General features: G+C 41.0%; 1 protein-coding gene across 2 annotated transcripts in view; it reads left to right on the forward strand.

Moving 5' to 3' along the window:
* The window catches only part of GPD2 (glycerol-3-phosphate dehydrogenase 2), a 63461-nt gene extending 41322 nt beyond the window's left edge, over positions 1-22139 (forward strand). For both annotated transcript variants that reach the window (XM_075511497.1, XM_075511496.1), the window contains 11 exons: positions 2323-2487; positions 3270-3414; positions 7686-7879; positions 10520-10654; positions 10899-11074; positions 11604-11735; positions 12194-12352; positions 14918-15030; positions 15126-15204; positions 15323-15421; positions 19016-22139. In XM_075511497.1, coding sequence (XP_075367612.1) covers positions 2323-2487; positions 3270-3414; positions 7686-7879; positions 10520-10654; positions 10899-11074; positions 11604-11735; positions 12194-12352; positions 14918-15030; positions 15126-15204; positions 15323-15421; positions 19016-19141 — 1523 coding nt within the window. In that variant the 3' untranslated portion in view covers positions 19142-22139. The remainder of the gene's footprint in view (positions 1-2322; positions 2488-3269; positions 3415-7685; positions 7880-10519; positions 10655-10898; positions 11075-11603; positions 11736-12193; positions 12353-14917; positions 15031-15125; positions 15205-15322; positions 15422-19015) is intronic.
* The last annotated feature ends 1079 nt before the right edge of the window (positions 22140-23218 follow it).

The raw sequence follows: 23218 nt of genomic DNA on the forward strand, positions 1-23218 counted from the left end.
GAACACAGCGGTCCAAATCCTGAAATGCACTGAGCGTATCCTTAGTTCACTCTGATATTATGAGCATTAGGAGTTTTGACAAAATGCTGAGCAGCTCTTGGATTAAGCTTTGGGGCTTAATAAACAATTGTTACTTAGATGTTTGTTCTTTTTAGAAATTACACCTGTTTCCACATTATTTATTCTGCTGATTGGCTTCTCTGGATTGCTTTTCGTCTGGACAAATAAGTCACAAAAGCGGGAAGAGACAAGCTTGCAAAATTTAAACAGTAAGACTTCCCATAGACCAAAGCTAATATTGGCTAAGACTGTAAATTGTGCTGCTTTTGTGTGATGAATCCACACCCTGTGTCAGACAGAGAAAACCAGTTTGTATCGGGTACCACCTTATGCGCTGACGGCAAGAACAAATTGATGGAGGATCAAAAAGTAACTAAGGAAACCCTCTTGGCCCTGGGGTCCTTCTACGATAAAAGAATCAATCCTACCGCACGGAAACGGGTCCTTCGGGGTTTCATTGATGCGTAGCTGGCACTTGTTTGAGGGTAGTGTTTCTGGTTTGTGCTGGGTTTCTTGTTCTGTAAAGCCAAGACTTGCAGTAGCCTATGGGTCAGGCAGTCCCCCAAGTCAAGCACCACAGTAAAGAGCGGTGATCTCCAGAACACTGCACTTCTGAAAGCCTTCGACTTTGGGCTAGAGGAGCATTTCCTGGATGACTTTGGCGTACGCGCTGTATTCTGCCTTACGTGGGAGCAGCTACTGTAATGCAGCTTGTCGCTGTTCTTTGTCTTTTTTCTGTCTAGTGCTCCCTCTGTACGCAAGACGTACATTCTCTCAACCCTGCGTTAAAATGTTAAGGTTTGAGGTAGACCTCATAAGGTCATTTTGTCCATTCCCTGACACTACTGCGGCGTAAATGTTGATTCATTTATTTAATGATTTGCCTGCCGCTTCTGACAGGTGGTCATTTAGTCTTATGCATCCTGTGTGATGGAGCATCCCCAACTTTTCTTGACATCTTGCTCACTTGTTTTGCTGTTCTTTCCTGTAGTTTATTCTGGGCATTGTTTGCTTAGTTGAATTGGAGTTACTGTTTGTTTCTTCATCGGTGCTTTATCATGTTACTGTTTCTGTACACTCGCATAACTTTTTTTTCTTCGTAGTTGAAGACTGATTGCACTGTATCGTCTCGGCTGTGTTAGAATGAGAAGTTTGGGGAGGGGAAGTGGCACCTCCGAGGCCATTGATCCCATCTTTATAACTGTGCCCTTTTAGCTAGGAACAGATTATTTGCGCAGTGGTTTGAGATTGCACAGGCAGAATCAGAAGGACCAAACTTTACATAAACCATTTATACTAAATGTTGGGAATGCTGGCAACATAAATCAACTACAATATCTATTACAAATTTATCACTTTATCAGTATTATCTGTGATAGAAGCGGTCCAGACACGTGGGGAAGTGAACCGTACCTCAGGAAGTTTAGCCCTCTCGTAAATTAATTATTCAGGACACACAGAGCCTGGCCCCTTCAATGTATAGTAATTCTTTCTAGCCAGCATCCAGGACTTTAACTTCAGTGGCAATAATAAATAGGAAAAGTCTCAGGTGAAGCCAGTATTTCAAAGTAATTAATCATCTTCCCCTCATGGTCCCTCCGCCTCTCTCTTGGTTTTCTTTAACGAGGGAATTTCAGTAATAAATCTTTAATGATATATGTTAAGAATCCTTCATTAATTCTTGTCTACTTACTTCTCTTTTTTTTGATGCTTTTATGTTGTATGTTGAGAAGTTAAAATGCATATACAAGAAAAAACAGTTATAGAAAGCTGATAATTCGGCACAGTCTCTGAAAGGTTGTTTCTTGGATGTTGAATGTTGTGTGGTACATTTGCTAATAGGAATTGTTGATTAATACTGGTTCGACTGTCAAAGGAATACTTAGTTACAGAACTACAGCACGATTGCACAAGGAAAGGTAAAGAAAAAAGTGATTTGTCCTCTCCTAAAGTGGAGGTGAATGAGTACTAATTCTCAGTTTCGTAGCGTGCAAAAGCTGTCCTGTGTTCTATAGTCTCGGATGCTACAGGGGCCCGCGTGGGGAGCGCAGCTGGGCGCGCTGCTGCCGATACAGCAGTCGGACGCTCCGGCGCAGCAGAGGGGATGTATCTTTAAATAATTCTCGTTAGACGCGAGCAGCCATCACGCCTATTCAATGTGACAGGGACAGATGTGACAGATCGGTTCTGACACACTTCCATACCACAAGTCCGTGGCTGGAGGTGACTGGTGTCCTTCCTCCGGTCCCGTCCCCGCTGCAGGACAGCACAACGACGCACGGATGAACCTCGCCATCGCCCTCACTGCTGCCAGGTACGGCGCTGCCACGGCCAATTACGCTGAAGTGCTGCGCTTGCTCAAGACGACAGACCCGGCCAGCGGGAAGGAGCGCGTGTGCGGCGTGCGCTGCAGGGACGTCTTAACAGGTGTGTGCCTTCCCAGCGGCGCAGAGAGGCGCGGGCACCCGCAGGCAGCCTCCTGCCCGCCTTCGCCGGCCGGCCGACCGGCGAGCGGTGCGGCACCGCGCGCCCTTGGGTCTGCAGCCCCCTGCTCGGTGGGTGGAAGCGACGGCTTTCTGCAGCGGGCTCTACCGTGCCGCAGTTGAACAGAAAGCACAGCACTTTAGGAGAGCGTACTCTCTTCATTAAAGAAACGCAGAATTAATGAAATGAGGGAGGAGCGGGGAACGCTGCTGTTTGTAAATATCAGTGAACCGACAAAGGAGCCATCTTCCCCGAGTGCAGTGGCATACCATTAGTGTCAATCATCTTTAACTTCTGTCAGATTTTTCACTCAAATCCTAGTGTTTTGGCAGGGTAGACTAAGCTTTACATCCAAACCCTTCTGTCAAGCAGAGATGATATTGTAAAATGCTACGTGCTGTACAGTAATAACCCCATTTACCAAGTCTATGGGTTGAGACTGAAGTCTCTCTTGTTTGAGAGGCAGATTTCAGCTGAACTCCTTCTACCCAGTCTACGTTCTTCTGCCTTCACAGATAAGATGGAATTTCACTGTAAAACATTTTCTTTCAAATCTGGTGTTATGTGAAAACTTTGTTAATTTTTAAAAACCATTCCAGCTGTTCTGTTCAGAGAAGCACGATATACTTTACAGTAGGTTAAGTTCATAGATAGATTAATAATAGAGAGTGTCAGTGAGCAGGAAAACAAATGGTGTGTGTGATTGATACTGTTTTCTTTCACAGGGCAGGAATTTGATGTCAAAGCCAAATGTGTTATCAATGCTACGGGACCTTTCACAGACTCTGTGCGCAAAATGGATGATCAGGAAGTACCAAACATCTGTCAGCCAAGTGCAGGCGTGCATATTGTGATGCCTGGTTATTACAGGTAACGATATTCAAAGCCTAAACCATTTGTAATGATCTCTGCTGGTGTCTGTAATAAATAAGCTTGTGGAGACGCATTTGTAGGTTTTACGGTAGTTTTGAATGCACGATTTGATTTTTTTTTTAAAGAGGATTCTCTCACTGTGCCTGTGAGAATAACAATTTCCTATATTCAGAAAAGACTGAAGTCTTGTAGTTCTTAGTTAAAACTCACCAAGGCAGAACTGCTGCTGAAGCAGAAGGGCGTTTAGGCAGAGCATCCACAACAGGCTTGTGAAAGGCATTAAAAAAATAATGAATTTGGGTTGAGTGTACTGACTGCTTGTTCACCTCCCTTAAGAAAACAAGCATATAAAACCTTCCAGAGAGGAAGACTCTTTTCCTATTAAATATCAAACTCTCTATGCAATAACACTCTGCCACTGTACTCTGCCACATTACGACTCCAGTCATAGTAAATATGAATGCAGCATGCAGGCAATATGATAAGTAGTTCAAAATAACACGATTAAATCCTGACACTGCTGTGGATGCAAGCCCACCCACCTGTGGTTGTTTTGGTGGAGAGGGCTTGCCTCCCTCTGCAGACCTTGTTGCAGAAGAGGTTCCCGTGGCACTCTGCAAGCACGCTCTCTGCAGACTCCTGCTTCTTTCCTTATTTGCTGCTGCAAAACCAAATCCCCTTCTACCGAGTAAGCCTTGTCGGTTGAAGCTCAAATATTACCTTTGGTTTCTGAAGTCATTAGCATCCTAATGGAAATTCGCATTTATAGACTTATCCCAATTCTGTTGATACAGTGCACTTACAATAATGCCTTCCATATCATCATTGCACTCCTCTGTGAATATAAATTTAGACTTCCAGTGCACAACGTGTTGTTTTTGCCCGAGCTATCCCAATAGGACATGACCATAGTCTGTAAAATTGAGGCATTTTTGGCCTAGTGTAAAATCACTCTTGCATTCAGTTCTTTTTTTGGTGTCTTTCCACATGAAAAATGGGAAAATTACCTGATAGCTGCTTTAAAGCACTAGCAATGTGGAGAAATGGGTTGTAATCCTGGTTTCCTCATATACTGTGAGAAGCACATTGTGATTGACTTTATGGCCCTACAGCAAAAACACACAAAGTTTTAAAACTTTGAATGACTTTGTAAATTCAAAGTAGAAGATGGCTTGATATGCATGAGGGATCTAACTTATTTATTGTTTAATAACCTAATAATTTTAATTGGAAATGTAGAGAATTCTTGTTCTCCTTGTTCCCCTGTGTATGTCAGCATGTGGGCATTACTTTTCGTGTAAAATAGTATCTACCCACATACTGCCTCCACAGTACAGCTGAGTAGATAAAACTGTACTGAATTTCCTTGAAGTGGGATAGCTTAAACCAAGGAACTGTCTGCTAAATGGGAAATACTCGTGGTATTTAATCTTAGTTTCAAGTAAGTATCAAGTCTTCTCCTGGTGCCAAGGAATAATCCTCAACAAACGAAGACTGCATTTCACTGCATCCACTTGCCTTCTGGTAAACATCTTATAGAATTTTGGCCCAGACTCACACAAATGAAAATTTGATAACAGGTAAAGGTTTTCAGATATAAACATAGTTAAGATTTTGTAAAACTAATGTTAACCTAATGCATTCATTTCCCATGGGTTTCTTACTCATTTATGTTCTTCATTAATAGTCCCAGTATTCCTCCTCTCATTAATTCTATTTTTAGTATACACATCTCTATTCTAGTAGCTGCAGTAAGCCTCTCTCACTCCCTATTGTTTAAGTGTATTATCTCTAAAATGAGAGAGGTTATTTTGGCTGCCTTTGTTCAGAGAGGCTTCCTGCCTGAAATGTGTCTTTTTTCCCCTCCCTTCTGACAGATTTCAGATGTCTTCCGTCTTTTCTTGAATTTTCTATCTGCTCTGCATGCCAGATTCCCAGTAAACTTGTCTGTTAAACCTTAGTTCTACCCTATGGAAAGTCACCTATTTGCTCTTTAACTGCATTTGTGGTGCTTTGGTCAAATGCCTCTGGAGCCGCAGAACAGGCAGTATTTGGGTGTTAGGCTTGTCTTTGGCAGGAAACACCTTATTTTAAATTTGTTTTGGTGGCTCTTCAGTTATTTATATAAGATGGAACAAACATAGCAATAGGAGATTGAGAGCGCTTCCCAGGATAGCCGGTAGTCATTAATTCAGTAAATTAATCGGCATATGGAAAACTGTTTCATCCTTTCTCATCGTTTGCTGCGTAATCTAATTGAAAACACTTCAGTCCATAGGTGTTGTGGCGAAACTTTGTACAAGACTTGGTGAACAAGTCTTTACTTGTTTCTCTTCGTTATTTGTAACAGTTTTTACAAAATCATGTTAAAAAAATTCATTCTTTTGAGAAAATGTCTAAAGTTTTCTGAATATTCTGATACCGTATATTAAATCTCTAGTTTCCTCTGTCTCTAAATCAATAGCTTTTTCATTTTAAAAAGTAATCTTTGTCTGACGTGATTTACCTTTCACAAATCTGTGTTGACTTCCCCTATTAAATTGTACTTCTCCAACTGTATGCTTAAGCTGTCTATAAATATCATCTAAAAAATGTTCTAATATACATGCTATATATGAAATTTTCAGCTTCTCTTCTAGCCTTTCCAGATATTGAAAACTTACCTTCAGTAATCAGTTTAGACTTCCTAAAAATGAAATATTCAGTGATTCAGCTTGCGGCTCTCTTAAATAGGTAATTCATATCCAAGCAGGTCTTTGTCTACCTTCAGCTTATTGTGTTAGTAGTTATTTGAGTCCATTGAATTATTCCCCTCTGATGGTCCTTATTACCACCTAAATATATACGTCCTGTCCTCCTTCTACATACTACCTATATCCTCCTTCCATTATCAGGAATAGGTGCAAAACCTGAAGACTGCTAAACTGAGGGCAGATGTTTTTACAAGGACTTCCAGTGCCTGCAGTGAAAGTCTCCATCTTTCCTTTAAAGAAAAACAAATGAAAAAAGGGGGCAGCTTAAATGTGTTCCTATATAAAAGCTGTTTACTTTGAAGTGTTTATAGACGCCTTTTGTTTCTGAAATATAAACAGAGCTATTTAATAAGTGAGAAGGATAACTGGGTTTGTACATGTGGATTTATTTTTTTTTTTACATTATAGCAGGAAACATTTATACATAAGTTAAAATTTCCTGTATGAAGAACTACTGTTTTTCTTCATTTTACTGAACCATCCTGTTTGTAGGACTGGCATAAATAAATAAAAGATCTCTGAATCCTAGCATCCAATTAGTGTCTGTTAGTCATTATGGAGGTGATATCTTTTGCCTTTTTTTTTTTTTTTCTTACAACACGGTTCCCCATTCAGGAATGCTGTAGTGAGAACTGGGAGCATTCGGAATGTGTTTCTCAGTCCGAATCCTTTGGGAATCTGTGGGCATTCGTTCCGTTCAAGTGGCGGGTGGTCAGCAAACTCGGGCTGCAGTGTCACTGGAATCTTTCTGTTTAAATGTGCTTGTGACGCGCATGATTTCAGTGTTGCTCTTCTCTTGTTTTCTCTACTTTTCCCTTCCGTTACTAACCCTCGCCCACACTCCCCCACCCCACCTCTATTGCGGGTGCAGGTTGTAGAAGCCATCGGGATTTTGTATGTCTTGACTTTTGTCCTCTGTTTAGGGAGCAGATAATTTATAACTTGGGTTAATAATGTTTCATCTTAAATTTTTCTTGTTAGACACCTCAAAACAGAACTAGGGTTGTGTTCTTATTGCTTCCATTTTAATGTTCATTCTGTTTCAGCCTTCCCTTTCCTTTGTGGCATAATATAAATTATTGTCCATTTTTTGATTAAAAGCAGTTGTTCATTCCATAATGAGTTTCAAGTAATTGCTGTTTTAAAATTTCCAAATGTTTGTGTTTGAAATTCCAATGAGCAAGGTTTTCAAGAGTGAATGGAGATGTGCGATGCCAAAGGCCTGATTGCTTGATTTAAGGTTGTGGTCTGCTACCTTGTTTAAGAAATCAAATTCTAGTAATATCTGAGCATCACATTCAAGGGCCTTATTTCTCAAAACTTCTGGGACTGCCTTTTAAAGTCAGGTCACGGTCACACGTGAAATCTCTGATATTTTTATTTATTTATTTTTAAACCATTTGACCTAAGAACAAAGGTAATGTTCTTATACTTTATCTGGGGTACAAGGTGTGCAAGAACAGAATCCTTGGGAACGCCTGACCTGTTTTGAACCATGTCCCTTCTTTATTTCAGCCCTGATAATATGGGTCTGCTTGACCCAGCCACCAGCGATGGTAGAGTGATTTTCTTCCTGCCGTGGGAGAAGATGACTATTGCAGGGACCACAGACAGCCCGACTGACGTTACTTCCCATCCGATACCAACAGAAGAAGATATAAACTTCATTTTGAATGAAGTGCGCAACTACCTTAGTGTTGATGTTGAAGGTAAACCTTTGTCAGCTCTCTTTTTCCCTGGGAAGGTACTGATGAGCCTGTGGCATTTCAGTTTGAGTAAATGCTGTCTGTCTAAAGTTTTTCGGTGACCGATAACTATGGTTCTTGTGCATCTGGGTGTTTCTAAAACTAGTGGGACATAAGTGTCATCTTGATCTATGTATCGGCTTAAAAAATGGTGCTTTTCCAGATATACTTGTACTACTTGGACTATGTAGATGAAAATCGGATGATATCTGCATGTTCAGACTTCACATACCTTTCATCTAACTGGCACTAACTGTCCAGCTCCACAGCCAAGTCGTTGTGGTCTCTTTGGGTGGCAGAGGCAAGGCTTTGCAGAACTGGGACAGTTTGGTCGTACATCAACGCAAGTACATCAAATAATTCACCTGCTTTTCTTGAAGGAAGAGTTGTTCTAACTTTTGCCCTGTCTTTGTTTTTATTTCCATTTTTCTAGGCGCTTTATTCTTAGAATTTACTTTTCTTGATATGGTAAATATCTAATAGTGTCAGTCTTCAGTGGGAGAGGAAAGTATAATGGGCAAAGAGGGAATTTATAAAAATTACTTGGTGACAGTTGTTCTCTTCAGTAGCTGAGCCGAGAACACGTTTGTTGTAAGATGCTGACCTGCTTTGACTCAGTGCTGGTTTAAAGGAGAGGGGCTTCTTTCCTTCATAGTGAGTTTTTTAAAAAATTATTCTTTGAAAGCATTTGTACTTCTGTATTTCTGTTGTAGTAGCAACATTAAAATAAATCTGAAAAGCTCTCTGTCAGGAACATTGCAACATCCCTAGGTTTGGGAAAACTTGCTGTCTGGAGATTGGAAACGCTAGATTACTTGTTTCCTGAAGTGGATAATTGATGGCTCTGTATTGCATAAAGTTCAGAAAAAGTCTTCAGGAAATGTACCTTTAAGTTTCTTGAGCAGAAGTTGACATAAATAAGTGTGGTAGGCCGGACAGGTAGCTGGTAGAGTTAAGACTGTGAATAAGACAGAGATTTTGCAAGGTATTTTACAGAAGTACATTATGAAGTGTTTAATTCTTTTGAATGAAACCTACCTAGGTGCATGCTGTTTTTCACATATGCAATTAGCAGTGTTTATAGATTGCTTGTTACTGAATTAACAACTGTGCTGGCCATATCAACTCACTGCAGACCTGCCTTTTTGCTGCCAGAGACAGTGCCAGGGTTATCAACTTACACAGGCTTGGACGTGTTCCAACTGTTTAATTATAGTGTCACGCATGCTGCTTTTTCTAGTTTCATTAGTTTATAAACGTAATATGGTATCTTATTTCTGTGATTAACACTTCATTTTGGCAGGTTAAACATGCTGGCAGAGCACCATTGATTTCTGAAATCTATTTTGTGTTCTTTGGGGATATTTTTACACCCCGTTACTGATTTTCAATTATCACTTATTTGAAAGTTGTATAAAAAAAATGTTCCAAAGACTTCAGCATAAAGCAAATCGGTCAGTTTTTCTATTGCAAATTTAATAAGCAACAAAACTAATTTCATTAAATTCTCTATCAGTCCCATGTTTTATATATGAAAAAAAGTGACTTTCGGAGGCTAGGGTATTTTCCTACAACTGTTAAGGGCTTTTGTGACTACTTGATGCCTTCGGGTTTTCTTCCTCCAAGTTTACTGAGAAGTCAGGGTTGGCTTTAGGGATGTGCTTGGAACTCGGCAGGAAGCAGAGGAGTAGCATGGGGGGGAAGAAGAAAGTAAATGGCCATTTAGTCAGGCTTCTTGCGGAGTGGGACAACGTTTCTGAAGCAGTGATAAGGAGGAGGAAGAGAAGGCAGGGCTGGAAGAGGTGGTTGTGTAAGAGATGTAGACTCTTCTGTTGGGTGGTTTTTGGCAGGTCAGTTGGGCCCTTTTGGGTTGCTGTGCAGTAACAAATGCTGGCGTGGGATACAAGCTTTGAGGATGTGCTACAGCCGACCACAACCTTGCCAATAAATTTTCTCCTTGTGCATATGTGTAACTGCACTTCCGATAAAGGCTGTGGATAAAGATCACTTGTCAAGAGGAAAACTTGGAAAAATAACCTACAAGCTAGAGAAAAAGCTTTGAAGTCCTAAAAGCAAACCTTATGGTCATGTGGAACAAACTTTATTTTGGTTTCTAAAATGTAATGTAAGGACTGTCCTGTCAGCACAAGCAAACAAGGAGAAGACTTGGTGCTGGGGGGGGGGAATGTTTTGGTTTTGGTAGGGTTTGTTTTTTGGGTTTGGGATTTTTTTTTTGACCTGATCGATGACTTTGACAGTTGAACCTCTCTTGGTTGATCAGTTCCCAGGATATCTCTACTCTGTTGGATTTTTAACCAGTGTGAAAAACAGACCTCTCTGTCTGACTTTGTTTTGCGCTAGAGAATATTATTGATACCGATTGGGGCAGGGCTGTCTTTAGTTCAGCAGCCCAGCTTATTCCATTACTTTGGAGAATCTTCTTCAGCTTTTTTGAGCTGCTCAACTAACAAGCGTGGTGTGGTGCAGTCCTTGTTTCACAGCGAGTATCTACTCAGAGGCAATGCCACAAAGACCACGGGAGGGATGTGAGATAAATACCCATCAGTTCCTGGCTGACTTTGGTTGATCTTTGGTTCCGGACAGTGAGAAGAGGAGACGTGTTGGCAGCGTGGAGTGGCATTCGTCCTCTGGTCACAGACCCCAACTCCAAAGACACACAGTCGATATCCCGGAATCATGTCGTTACTATTAGTAATAGTGGCCTTGTCACGATAGCAGGTACTGGAAGTTCTTTTAAAGTATAGCTTTGTTGGGCTTCCCCAGTGTATTTTATTCAAAACTTCTTGTTACAGGATAATCCTTCATGTTCCTATAACTAGATAATGATCTGTGAGCGGTAGCATGACTGGCTTGTTGGAGCAAGTGTAGTAAGAATAATGTGATATATAAAATATATATAGTACATACTAACTTGGTATTCCGCTTGCTTTCCCCAAATAAAGAAGTAAATGTGTGGTTACAGGTGGGAAGTGGACAACCTACCGTGCCATGGCGCAGGACACCATTGATGCAGCTATTCAGGCGCATGATCTGAAGGCAGGTTCCAGTAAGACCATTGGGCTGCAGCTACAAGGGGCCGAGGACTGGAGTCCCACTCTCTACATTAGGTTGGTCCAAGACTATGGACTTGAAAGTGAGGTGAGTCATGGTTTCTCTTGATACTCTGATGTTTCTGTGTTGGAGGGTTTTGTTTTCCCACTAAATCTAATGCCAGCATAACTTGTACAAAGGCCTGTTGAGCCTGATAAGAGCTTATTATCTGTCTGGGGCAAAGATAGTTTTAACAAAAATAAACAAAAATAAATTCTAGTAATTGTTCTTCTTTTCTTCTCTTTTCCCTTCCTTCTAATCTTGACTGTTTCCTGCTTTAAAATGTTACGACATGCTAGGGTCTGTCTTCCTTTGAGCCCGACAAAAGCTGTACTTCAGATGTGATCACGGTGTAGCAGAAGAGTTGGAGCATCACTAGTCACAGTTGTATTGATACAGACATAGTGGTGTCAGTGCTGGTCTAACCCGTTCACAAAGCAAGTAGTTTGCTCCCATACAATCAAAATCTAATACTCTCTTCAGCCTGTTTGTTATTGGTGATAAGAGAATTGACAAGAAAAACGTGTATATCTGATGTGCTTTTGAAAGCATATTGAATTTGTTTTCAACTCTGTAGGTGGCTCAGCATCTAGCTTCAACATACGGCGACAAGGCTTTTGAGGTGGCCAAAATAGCCCAAGTTACAGGAAAGAGATGGCCGATCGTTGGAAAACGTCTTGTATCGGAATTTCCTTATATTGAAGCTGAGGTATGTGGAAAAACTCCATAATGTTCTTTGATTCTTTTCTTGGGATAAGCAGGTTCTGGAGCAGGTCTGTCTCGCTCTGTAAAACATCTCCGTAAGCCCTTTCCTTTGGTGAGGTCCAGATTTTTTTCCTGTTCTTGTTTTTCCCCTTACCCAGAGCATGCTTTATTTTTATGTTTATGTATACACATATAAATATATTTTTATATAATTAAATATTTAGAATTATATAATGTCTATTTTTTATTTTATATATATGTTTGATCCCAGATGCATTTTCAAAAATGTTCCAAGTAAAAAGGAGCTTTTCAAACCCTTCTCGTGTCTGGGTGGGAACTAGTTACAGAAAGTTAATTTTGTACAGCCAGCCCAGCAGTGCGGTTTGTGATGCTAAACATAATTTCCAACAATGCCTGTCTACTTTCTCATCTGCATTTTTTCCCCTTTTCTTATTGTTCCAGGTTGTCTATGGTGTTAAAGAGTATGCCCGCACGGCAGTGGATATGATTTCCCGACGTACTCGCTTGGCCTTTCTGAATGTGCAGGCTGCAGAGGAAGCCCTGCCAAGAATCGTAGATATAATGGGCAAAGAACTTAACTGGAGTGAGCAGAAAAAAAAGGTACAAAGGGCTTTTTTCATCTGAAACAGTTTTGTTTTTCTTAAGTAGTTTCCATGTTAACGATCTAAATTAGTTGAATAGAAAACTTCAAGTGATGCTTTCTTCCTGAGAGAATGATTCACTTGGCGTATTTCATTATAAAGACTTTATCAAAATAGCTGTGAAATGAGTTGGTATTGGCCGGGGGGTGGAGGGGAAAGTGGAAGGTCTGTATCCTGTTGTTCCCCAACTTCAAAAATGAAAGCAGACTTGGCATTACTATCCCATTCCTGTTCAAATATTTTGTTTACTGACACTTTCCAACAAATCTGCCTCAGAAAAGGAGGATCTTGTAATCTGCGTCACTCCTTTTTGTCTGCTGCATCTTTTGAAAAGTGATGATACTGAGTTTGCACCATTCTCTGGCCTAAATCAGTGTTTAAGGTCACTGTTAGCTTCCTTTGCCCCCAGTGGGTCTGTGCTCAGACATACAGCGTGGGACTCCTCTCGCTCTACTTGCGGTGTTGATAACAGGCTGTCTCTATCTAAGCCAGTCTCTGTAGTAAACAGCTTCGGTCAGATGACTTACCCTAATGAAGGCATCTGCTGTGCCTGCATTGAATTGCACCCTTACAGCCCTGTGTAGATCTCCACAAACAGTCAGGAGTACCTTGGATAACTAGCGTAGAGGTAGACATCCCACTTACTGACGTGAATCCTGACCCTTCTGAACTATCACATCGTGTAAGTTACCGATTATCACTTCTTTCTGTTGTCATAAAAAGACAAATGCCCCGAATGCTGGAGGCTGTGCTTGTAATCCTGTCCAGGGTATGGTGGAGGAAAGGCAGCGCAAGGAGTACCGGAGTACCGAGCCCAAATGGGACACGCCATTTGGGACTTCTTTCACTGTGAAGCAGACAGAACCTGTGAATGCTCACCTAGCTCTTCCACTCCAAAGGGGTTGGGAAGTTTCCCTTGCACTGTTCATGAAACCTTTTAGCCAGTTAGAAGTTTGGTTAACGTTCTGGAAGGAGCTCATCTGAATCCTGCTAGCCAGAGGACCTGCTGTGATCCTGAAGCCTCCCCACAGGAATGCATAAAGAAAGGGAAACCCTCATGTCACAGTTGTGAGCTGTGTTGCTTGTGTGCCTTTATGTTGAGCAACCCCATAGTCAGAGGTGTTTGACTGAAGTTAGAGGTGTCTTGCCCTCACCCAGTGAGATTTGCTCATATAATCATTTGCCGTGTTAAACAAAGCTTAAATTCTTCCATAACAATAGATTAGAAAATGGGAAGCTTGCAAAGCAAAGAATTTGAAACCAGCATGACGTTAGGGTTGCATGGACAGCTGTAACTCCAGCAGCCTGTAGTTGGGGAGTTAGGCACCCATTCTCACCATAACCTGCAGGAAGGAACATTAATGAGTACTGCATGCACCCGTAAGACTTACAAAGCCATCTGTGGCTTGTGTGAGCTCGCTAATGCCAGCACGGCAGTCTCTGCATTCCCTGAATGCCCACTGGGGTTTCTTTAGGAAAAGTCTCCTTTTCTTTCAAATGAGGCTAAACCCCCTCGAGTTACTGAGCATCTCTTCTGTAACCAGTCTTGGGCCATTTTGAAGTGCTGCATTTTTACAGCAATCCTGCACATGCTACATTTCAACTTGATGGACGAGGCAATTCAATGCCTATCCAGAAGAGCATTCTTTAATTTAGATCTTATGGTAAGACCATTCAGTAAGTCTTTGTTGGTTTGGGACTTTAAGGCTAATTTGTGTGCTTATATTGAAGTATGTAAGAGTAGTCTGGTATAGTTTAGTTGGTCTCCTAATAACACCTTCACGAACAAGTCTTTGCTAGATGAAGTGGCTTGTAAGTATGTGCCTAGGAATCTTTTACTGCTACTGCGGCCGTTACTTAGCACGCTTCCTCGTGTTTGTTAACTGCAGTGCGGACTATTTAATACTGGTGCCCATGTGGCAGATGCTTGTATCACTCTTAGAACCGTGTCTGGTGTACCCATCGCTATAGAAAGAACTCTGTTCTACAGTACTTTAGGTATGTCAGGTGTTTATCACTTATTAAAAAAAATGGCTATGGAAGACCTTGCACTGAACTTTCAGGTAATAAATTAATTTTACTGCCACCAAGAAAACTAGTTTAAAACATGAAGAACCTGCCTGGTGTTGAGCCTCCTGATTTTTTTGCTGATTTTAGACAAGTTAGGTGAAACGTTGCACTAAGATACCAGCTGTGAGTTAAATGGCATTTTGTAGGCCTGACCTGCCAGTGCCATTCTTCTTGAAATGGGTAGATATACCATGTGTGACTGAAGGTGTGGTATGGTCCTAAAAGCCCTTACACAGTAATTAGAAGTCTTTACCAGACTTGATATCTCTTTTCAAGAGTACAAAGTGGCTAAGCTTAACTTATTTTTTAAATACTTTTCAGCTACCATCTGCTTAATTTTTGGACCTTGGCTAAATTCTAGTTAAGTGGAAGAAGCTAATAAATACTACATTAAAAATAATTGTGTGAGAGCTTGCTATTCCTCAGGTATACAGTTTTTCTTTTTTTGTTGCAGGAAGAACTTGAAGCTGCTAAAAAATTTCTCTATTACGAAATGGGCTACAAAGTAAAATCAGATCAATTAACAGACAGCTCTGAAATCAGTCTAGTGCCTTCAGATATTGAAAGGTAAGTAAAGTAAAAGAGTTCCCTGTGCTGCTAGGCATTAATACCTATCATTCTTCTGAGTGCAGTTTTTCCCACTGATAATCCTTATCTTGCAGGTACAAGAAGCGATTCCACATGTTTGACAAGGACAAGAAAGGGTTTATTACTATACTGGATGTGCAGCGTGTCTTGGAGGTAATGTTTCCTTGTGTTCTTCTAGTTTCCTTTTTAAGCCTCTTATCTAAATTTCAGAGTGTGGCATAAATAGTGCTGAACAACCCAGTTGACATCCTTCTGTGCTTTTTTTGTCTAGAGCATCAGTGTGCAAATTGCTGAAAATACACTTCATGAGATTCTAAATGAAGTGGATCTGAACAAAAATGGACAGGTTGAGCTCAATGAGTTTTTGCAGGTAGGTGTTTCTCTGTTACAAGAGAAGCTGTAACCTTAATGAACAAAGGCATGGGTATTTCATTTTTTCCCCCATTGCTGAAGGGCTGGGTTAGAGACTAGGCGAGTGTGTTGCTTGGGTAAATGCTGTAGTGTTGATGCTATTTGCCAGATCACAAGATAAGTGACACACAGAGCCATCCTCAAGCAACTTTGAAATGCAAGGATTTTTTTTTCATGTGCGGAAATAACGAGACCCAAAGAACGGGTCCCATTGACAAAGTATACCACAGTACAGACCTGAATTTGGCTTTTTTCATGCAGAAATGCTGTTTTAAGTATATTCAAAATGATACAATTGTCCATTGGAAGGTATATGGCACGGTTACGCACACTGACATTTTTCTGGGTCTGTTAAGTGATTAGTCATTTCTAAACTGTTTTGAATATTTTAAAGAATGAGCTTGTGGTTAAAGCACATCCGGTCCATATAATCCCATTTAAACTCCAGGATTGGCTAACATTGTCTCAGTTTGTGTGAAAGGCATTGCACTGACAACCCATACATCTGCTTTTTGCAGGGCTTTGAAATAAAATTCAGGGTACTACTGAAACGTTTGTTTGCCCAGCTCCTCTTGCATATGCAGTTTGCCAGCCAGCTTTGTTTTTGTAGAGTTGTTCTTGGTGTGGTATTTCAAGCGACTGCCATGTCTTTCCTGCATGGTGGCAATGATGAATGCCGAACATGAGATAAATTAATGCTGGGGATTTTGGTCAATGTCAGCCCTTTCTTCACTGTGTCAAGTTAAACAAACAAGATCAAGGCAAAGGAAATGGTAATTGTCTCTCTCGAGATGAGCTGCAGATAAGAGCAGCATTGTTGAATCTAAATGCAGAAAATTTTCACAGGTTGTGTCCAGCATTAGAAAAAAGGACTATTTATTTGCCTAAAATGCAGCAATTTAGCTGGGTAACTGAAATGCCCCTGGGGGAAGGGGAAAAAAAACCCCAAACAAACCATGGGGGGAAAGAAGAAACAATGGCTTTGGGAGTTTATACTTATGTATTCAAATATAAGAGAAAATCACAGCTGTTTTTCTGGCTGTTGAAAAGGTTCTCCTCCTTACATCCCTTTGCACATGAAAACTTAATTGGTGAGGGGAACCCACCATTTACTGTAAGGGCTGTGTTTAAACTATAATTTGGTTAGTTTGGATACGTTGTGGTTAAGAAGTTGAAACAACTAGTAATTGTATCTTCTGTGGATTTTTTTTGGTGGCTTTCTGGGTTTTTTGCTTTACTGTGCTGAACAGTCTTATTAGGGGTTGCCTGCCCTAAGTCATAATATCTGTAAAATATAGACGGCAAGTCACTGTTTTGGTCTAGTTTCACAGTTACTTTTGTAAAACTGTGTGGCTACTGGCTTTTCCTATACATTTCACAACGCAATCTAAATATTTAACACGAGCGACGGGCACTGCAGTAAGGATCACGTGTGCCTACGCACCTCCTTCCTGTCGAGGCAGAGAGCAGCACGCGGGGAGCTGCTGCGGAGCCGAGTGCTAGGTAGGAAGTGTGGTAATAAAATTAACAGGAGGTTGCCATGGAAGGAACAAAATACATTAAATGTTTGTTTAATTTTTTTAATGGATCTGTTAAGTCAGTTCCCAATACTTTTGTGTTTGCTTTCTGAAAACTTTCAAGTAATTGCATTTTACCGCAGAATGCTTGTGGAAAGCCATGTGCAAATATTTGTGGACGTTTATATTAGAATACAGGAACACGTTGTACCAGGGTGGCTGCGTAGCTCTCCAGGTGGGGAGCAGAGCAATGCCAAGTGCTTTCATTTGGCCAACTGCAGATTGCCAATGTAGCTCAAATAATGGTCTCGTGAGAACTGGTCCCGGCAGACGCCGATGCTTACAGGTGTGTCACAAAGAGAAAGCGGACTGCATTGATCAGCGTTCAGTACACACAGGTCGTTACCGTGGCAGGGAGGCAGAGCTCTGACAGCATTCAGGTGCACGCGGAGCTGTCTTACAGCAGTGACTGTTTTTCTGAAGACTTGCATGCAGAAGCCTAGTGCTGCTGCCACTTATGCTCAAGAAAGGAGGGGGACCTTGGCAACTAGTTTGGTATATAAAGGCAAAAAAACCCTGTTAAACCAGGAGGATCAGCCATCTTTTTTGTGGTCACTTCCCCAAAGAGCGTGCAGTATAGTCAGACCAGACAGACACAAGACTGGTAACCAAGTGTATCGTCAAGCAGGGTGGATGGGTGTGAGGGCAATGCCTCTCCTCTTAGGGCCTCCCTGTCTGCGTGTAGGGATCGCTACGCATCAGTAGCGGAAGTGGGGAGGGGGACGAGGGAGAACACCAAGCCCGAGCAGTGGAGGACTTCCCTTGCTGGCTGTAGCTACTGCTCTTACTGCTGCTGGTCCTCCCGTCCCGACTCCGCCATCTGCCTTGCCTCCGGGCTGCACAGGGTAATCAAAATGCCTTCAAAATGCAGGGAGGTTTTGCCAGCCTCAGCTGGGTCTGTAAAGCACGGGGTTCCCCTCTGTCCCTTTCCCCTCCCGGGTACTCGTCCCTGCTTTGACAGGGCTGATACCACATTTGCATAGGTCCACCTGCAGATATAATTAATAGATTTTCCTATAGAGGGGAAGAAATCCGAAGGATTCTTAGCACTCAATGGGAGTAAGAAATTGCATTTTGTAAGTGCCGATTGCTTTTCATAGTAGTCTTTGACAAGCTGACTGCATGTAATTTCAGGTCTAATGCTCACTTTATCCATGGGATAAAGAAAAATTAACTAAAATCTTAGCAGTAGTGTGTGTTCGTTAAGATAGAGCTGAGTCCAGTTTGAAGGACTTAAAGGCAAATTAGTTTTAAAAGTCTGTAAAGGAATTTGGATTTGAAAGACTTGTGGAAGTCAAGTACACTATTTCTACAAAGAAGGGCATATGAATGAAAAAGGGTATGGTCCAGGGTCAGTGGTAGATCAGGAATGGTGTTCTTCTATTAGTTACATCTTTCAGAGATTTAAAAAAAAAAAAAAAAAGAAAAAGAAAAACCCTGGTGTTGATGGTTGCCTGCACTGTTACTTCCAAGTGGATCGTATTTGGTACTTGTACTCTTCCTGCCACCCATGCCTGGCCAAAACTTTCATCGATATTTCTGGCAAATGTAGATGAGCTTTGAGGCGAGTCTTTGAAACCATACAGCAGTTTTGCTTTATATATGGAAAAATCAGTTCTGTATGTTCATTAACGCTTGCTCATGGCTCTTGGACAAACTCTGCCATTGTTTAGACTGGAACTGTCTCGGTGTCGGCCGTTGCCGGCCCAGGGGCAGGGCAGCCACCCGTCTCCGTACACCTCTCGTGCAGAGGAGTTCGTAGCACCAAGCTGCGTGACTCTGCTGCTGTCCCGTGCCCTGTAAGCCGTGTCGGTGGAGGGCTTGGGTGGTCTCTGCTCAGGGACTGGTATTGGTTGCGGTCACCCTGCTGTCCCTCCAGCTGCTTACTGAGGCCTTTCCATGAGGGCTGTACCCTCTACCTCTGTTCTTTGTCTTGCAAATGGGTTAACAGGATGCTCTCCCTGTTGTGTCTTAAGCTCATGAGTGCTATTCAGAAGGGCCACGTCTCTGGAAGCCGGCTGGCTGTGCTCATGAAGACTGCCGAGGAGAACCTGCGTCAGAGGGTGGTGATTCCGGTGGACCGGAGCGGTGGTGGACTGTGAGTTCAAACACGTCTGCTCGCAGCCACAGCTAACGGAGACGCGTGGCTGCCTCTCTGCTGAAAAACATTCCAGTGCTTCTGATTGTCCTTGCTTGTTCAAGATGACTGGGATCTGTCTATCGGTGTAGCTCTTACAAAAAATACATTGGTGCATTTGTTTTCATTATTAATGGTTTCCTGTACAGCTCTTAATACTCCAGTATGTGGCCTTTTGGATTGGGTGTTCTTTAGACACAGGAGTTTATTAACAAGAGTTCAGGAACACAGTCTAGAAAGATTTGGGTGCGCACACAAGCACACGTGCGCCTACTGCCTTGTTCGTTAACTTTTATATCACCCTTACCTTTTTAAAGGAAACTATGCTCAGAAAGTGAATCCTGCCTTTAAATGCATTGTATTGAATTTTGCAAATACGCGTTTAATACATAAAAGCTGCTGATCTGTCCTCTTCAACAAAGAGCAAGAGGGGGAGAGCTGGTGTTCTGGATTGGGGAGAGTATCACAAACGGAACGAAAGTGACCCTTCCTGAGGCGGTGGTCACAGTGAAGAACTGTCGTGAGCCTTCCGTAGGTGGCTGGTTTTGCTCTTTCAAGTGCTTTCTTATTTCAGTGGTACCAATACTTGGCCAGACAAAAATATCAGCAGCATGAAGCTGGAAAACAAAAGACATCCTGATTAATCAGCCAAGCTAATAATTCAGTTAAAAGCTAGGGAACGGTTTTCCTTTCTCTCATATTAATAAAAATAAGCTTCCTTTAATAAATAGCGTTGTCTAGCAGGTGGTGTTTTATGCTGTACAGTGCTTCATACTGTTTCCAGTTTTGGACAAACACTGATGATAAGTAGACTAGGGCAGGTTTTGATAGCATAAAGTCTTAATTGTTCATTTAAAAATGCTCAAACACAAATTGAAACAATGAGATTTGTTTTGCATTCCACTAACTTTTATAGAAAAGTGAAAGGGCTATTTTTCAGCAGATTAATGGAAAAAAAAAAAAATTAGGACCACTCACTTGAGCTGTTTTCAACAATGTTGTATCTGGCTATTTGCCTTTCTGTTAGATTGACTAGGTTCAAGATCAGGTGGAAGGCTTCTGCCTAATGTAGAACAAGGAAAGGAAAAACACAAGAATGGTTTATTGATGAATTTGTCATTCTGTTCTATTCTTTGAGTATAAATACCAATTTACAACTCAAAACAAGCCTCAGTTCCAAGGTGTCAGAGTTTCTACTTGTGTAAAATCTGATATATTTTAACTGATGTGACCACGTTCACTAGTGGAAAATAACAGTACAGGAATGAACAGCAAAGATTACTTTGATATTTTAAAAGGGAAAATGATTACATGCACAAAATGGAGATGCTGAGGAGTGTTAGTATGTGGCATAGTAAGTACAGATGTTGTGTTTGGCTGGGGAGGCAGAGTCCTTTAAAAAAAAATTAAAAATTCAGGTGTTTAAAAATAGTAGATACAAAAAAAAAAAAGGGCAAGCCTCATTTCAGGTTCAGTAAATGGTTATATTTCTGTCAGTCCAAACGATTGGTAAAATCTGGAGGGAAGGAGGCAGTCTTGGGTAAAACGGGTTTTTGCATGTTGAATTTTTTTGACGCTGCCTTGTGCCAAACTGCAGATGCTGTTCAGGGGTTATGGCTTTTCTGCTTCGAGTCCTGTGCTAGCGAGGTGCAGTCTGTGTGAATGAGGAGTTAGCACATTTGACAGTGTGAGAATTTCTTTATGGACAAAGGGGTTTGTTTCTGGGCTCCTGTAAACTTTTCTTTTTGAAATATGTTCCAGTATATTCGGGTAAAGTATGTCATGTTTGACACAGCTTTGTATTTCCAAAACCCTTCTTGAATACGAACATCACAACAGATTTTACATATACTGCGGAATGGGAGGGAAGTGAATGTACAATACACAGGTTATTTTGGTTCAGTGAGCAAGGTAAGAAGGGAAGGGGTTTAGGATTCTACTATTGACAACAATTTGAGGGGAAAAAAAAAAAGTAAAAGTAATGAGACCTTTTCCAGGCCACATGAAGAAAAATATTTACAATATTTAACATCTTTTGTATGGTTTAAGGAAAAATTCTCCTCCACTCCTCTATAAATGGCACTGTTGAGAATTAATAATACAAGTTTACCTGCAAAGCCAGGATTTTCTGCTTTGTACCCAAAGTATACTCTTTGTTCTCTTGTTTTAGTAATATTGCATACAGAATGTGACTTTGGGATTTTCTGGGCTACACATGTCCTCCAATATGAATTTGCTTTGCATCTGAGGCACTTTACTGTCATGCTTCTCTGCTCTTTTGTATGGCACAGCAAGATCTTGTATGACTGCCTTGCGTAACAAGAGAAGATTGCATGTGTTACTTCAAACAGCTAAATCTATACATGGAAAAAATCCAGAAGTATTTATTTATCACCTCACCTTTGTTTTCAGGAATGTTGGCTTTGTTGGCTTTTTTTTTGTTTGGGTTTTTTTTCATGTGAATGTACTGTAGAAAGAGTTGTAAAATGTCACTGTCTTGCATTGTTCTGATCCTAGGTGGAAAAACAGTAATGTGATTTTTTTCTTTATTTTTTCTTTTCTTTGAGGTGGGAGCTGGATTTCTGGATGGGGGGTTATTTTGTGTTTTAAATAAATTGCACGCCTCGGGGGAAGGGCATGCGTATACATGCAGTGTGTTTATATGTGTGTGTACCAATCGGTGTGTATGTATGTGCACACGTATATACACACTGCATGTTTTACATGTGGCACTTAGATATTTTGTTAGGTTACCGTTCTAGACTGAACTGTTAAATACTGTGTGTGAGGCTGGGTTGTCATTTTTATAACTGTCTTGGTGTTTTACTGCCATTATTTATTACTTTTGATATACAGAATGAGCCGCATGCATTTATAGAGCAATAAGAGGATGTATTTAATGTGCCTTGTTTTTAACTGAGTAGGAACTGAAAGCATGAATCAATAAAACTGATTAAAAATGGTCCCTTCACTGGCAGTTTGTTATGGCAGTCACAAAAATAACTTTGATCAGCCTTGAAAAAGTTTATTTTTAAAGGAAAAATGTTCAGATAGATGCTTCTTAGTAAACATAACATAATTTTGTCCATGCTTTCCCATTTTAGCTCAGAATTTAGCGCTTCATAGTTTAAAAGTGAAAATTAGGAGTTAATACAGCGCTTAGCATTCTCGGGACGTAGGAGCTGTGTGCGTTCGCCGATGACACGCAGGGTAAGGTATTCTGCACTGCCATCTCATACTAAAATTACAGCCAGCCAACTGGCCTGGATTTTGGGGGGGGGAAATGCCAGTCGCAAGTGTTCCTTTGCACACTGATGAATTTTATCATAAGTAAAATCAATAGAAATGAACGGAAGAGATTTCATAATCCATTTTGATCATTTTACATGTCAAGTTAGTCCAGGGTTGCCAAGTGTTGATAAATGTTCTGACAGAAAAAATGCTATATATTTTCATTGTCAGTAAATCAGTAAAGCTGTTATCAGTTTTAACGCAATTTTTATAATCTCCATATTATTTTATAGGTTTTAATTTACACTTGTAATGGGGATATTCCACAACTGTGATGTAGCTGTGCTGAATATAGGGGTTGCGTACGTGTAGCAGAATAGCTCCCCTCCCCGTGTCCCCCCCAGAAATACCCAGGACCGATACCTCCAGAGTATAATTACAAAGGCTGTGAATTTTATCTAATCTGTGGTGTGTAAGTAATATGTCAGAAAACGTTTGCTACAATCATCTTCATCCCAAATATTCTGCAGCACTAAAATTGCCTTGGGTCATGATCCTGAATTTGCTACTTAACGCAGAACTGAAATGAAGCGGAGTTTTTCTGGAACAGTATTTTGGGGCTGGGTTCCCTTGCTTTGCACGATTTCTCCGCTGAATGTTCAAAAATTCAGATTTATTGCGACTTGTGTTCACTTGCACACTGCAGCCTGTTTTAGAAATATGATACGGCATATCATAGCAACATTAATATTTAAGCGTTGATGCCCGAGCTGGGTGTTTCCCGTGTCAGATATGAACTGATTGCATCTGT

The sequence above is a fragment of the Mycteria americana genome, chromosome 9 (genome assembly GCF_035582795.1).
Source record: "Mycteria americana isolate JAX WOST 10 ecotype Jacksonville Zoo and Gardens chromosome 9, USCA_MyAme_1.0, whole genome shotgun sequence".
NCBI classification, from domain to species: Eukaryota; Metazoa; Chordata; class Aves; order Ciconiiformes; family Ciconiidae; genus Mycteria; species Mycteria americana.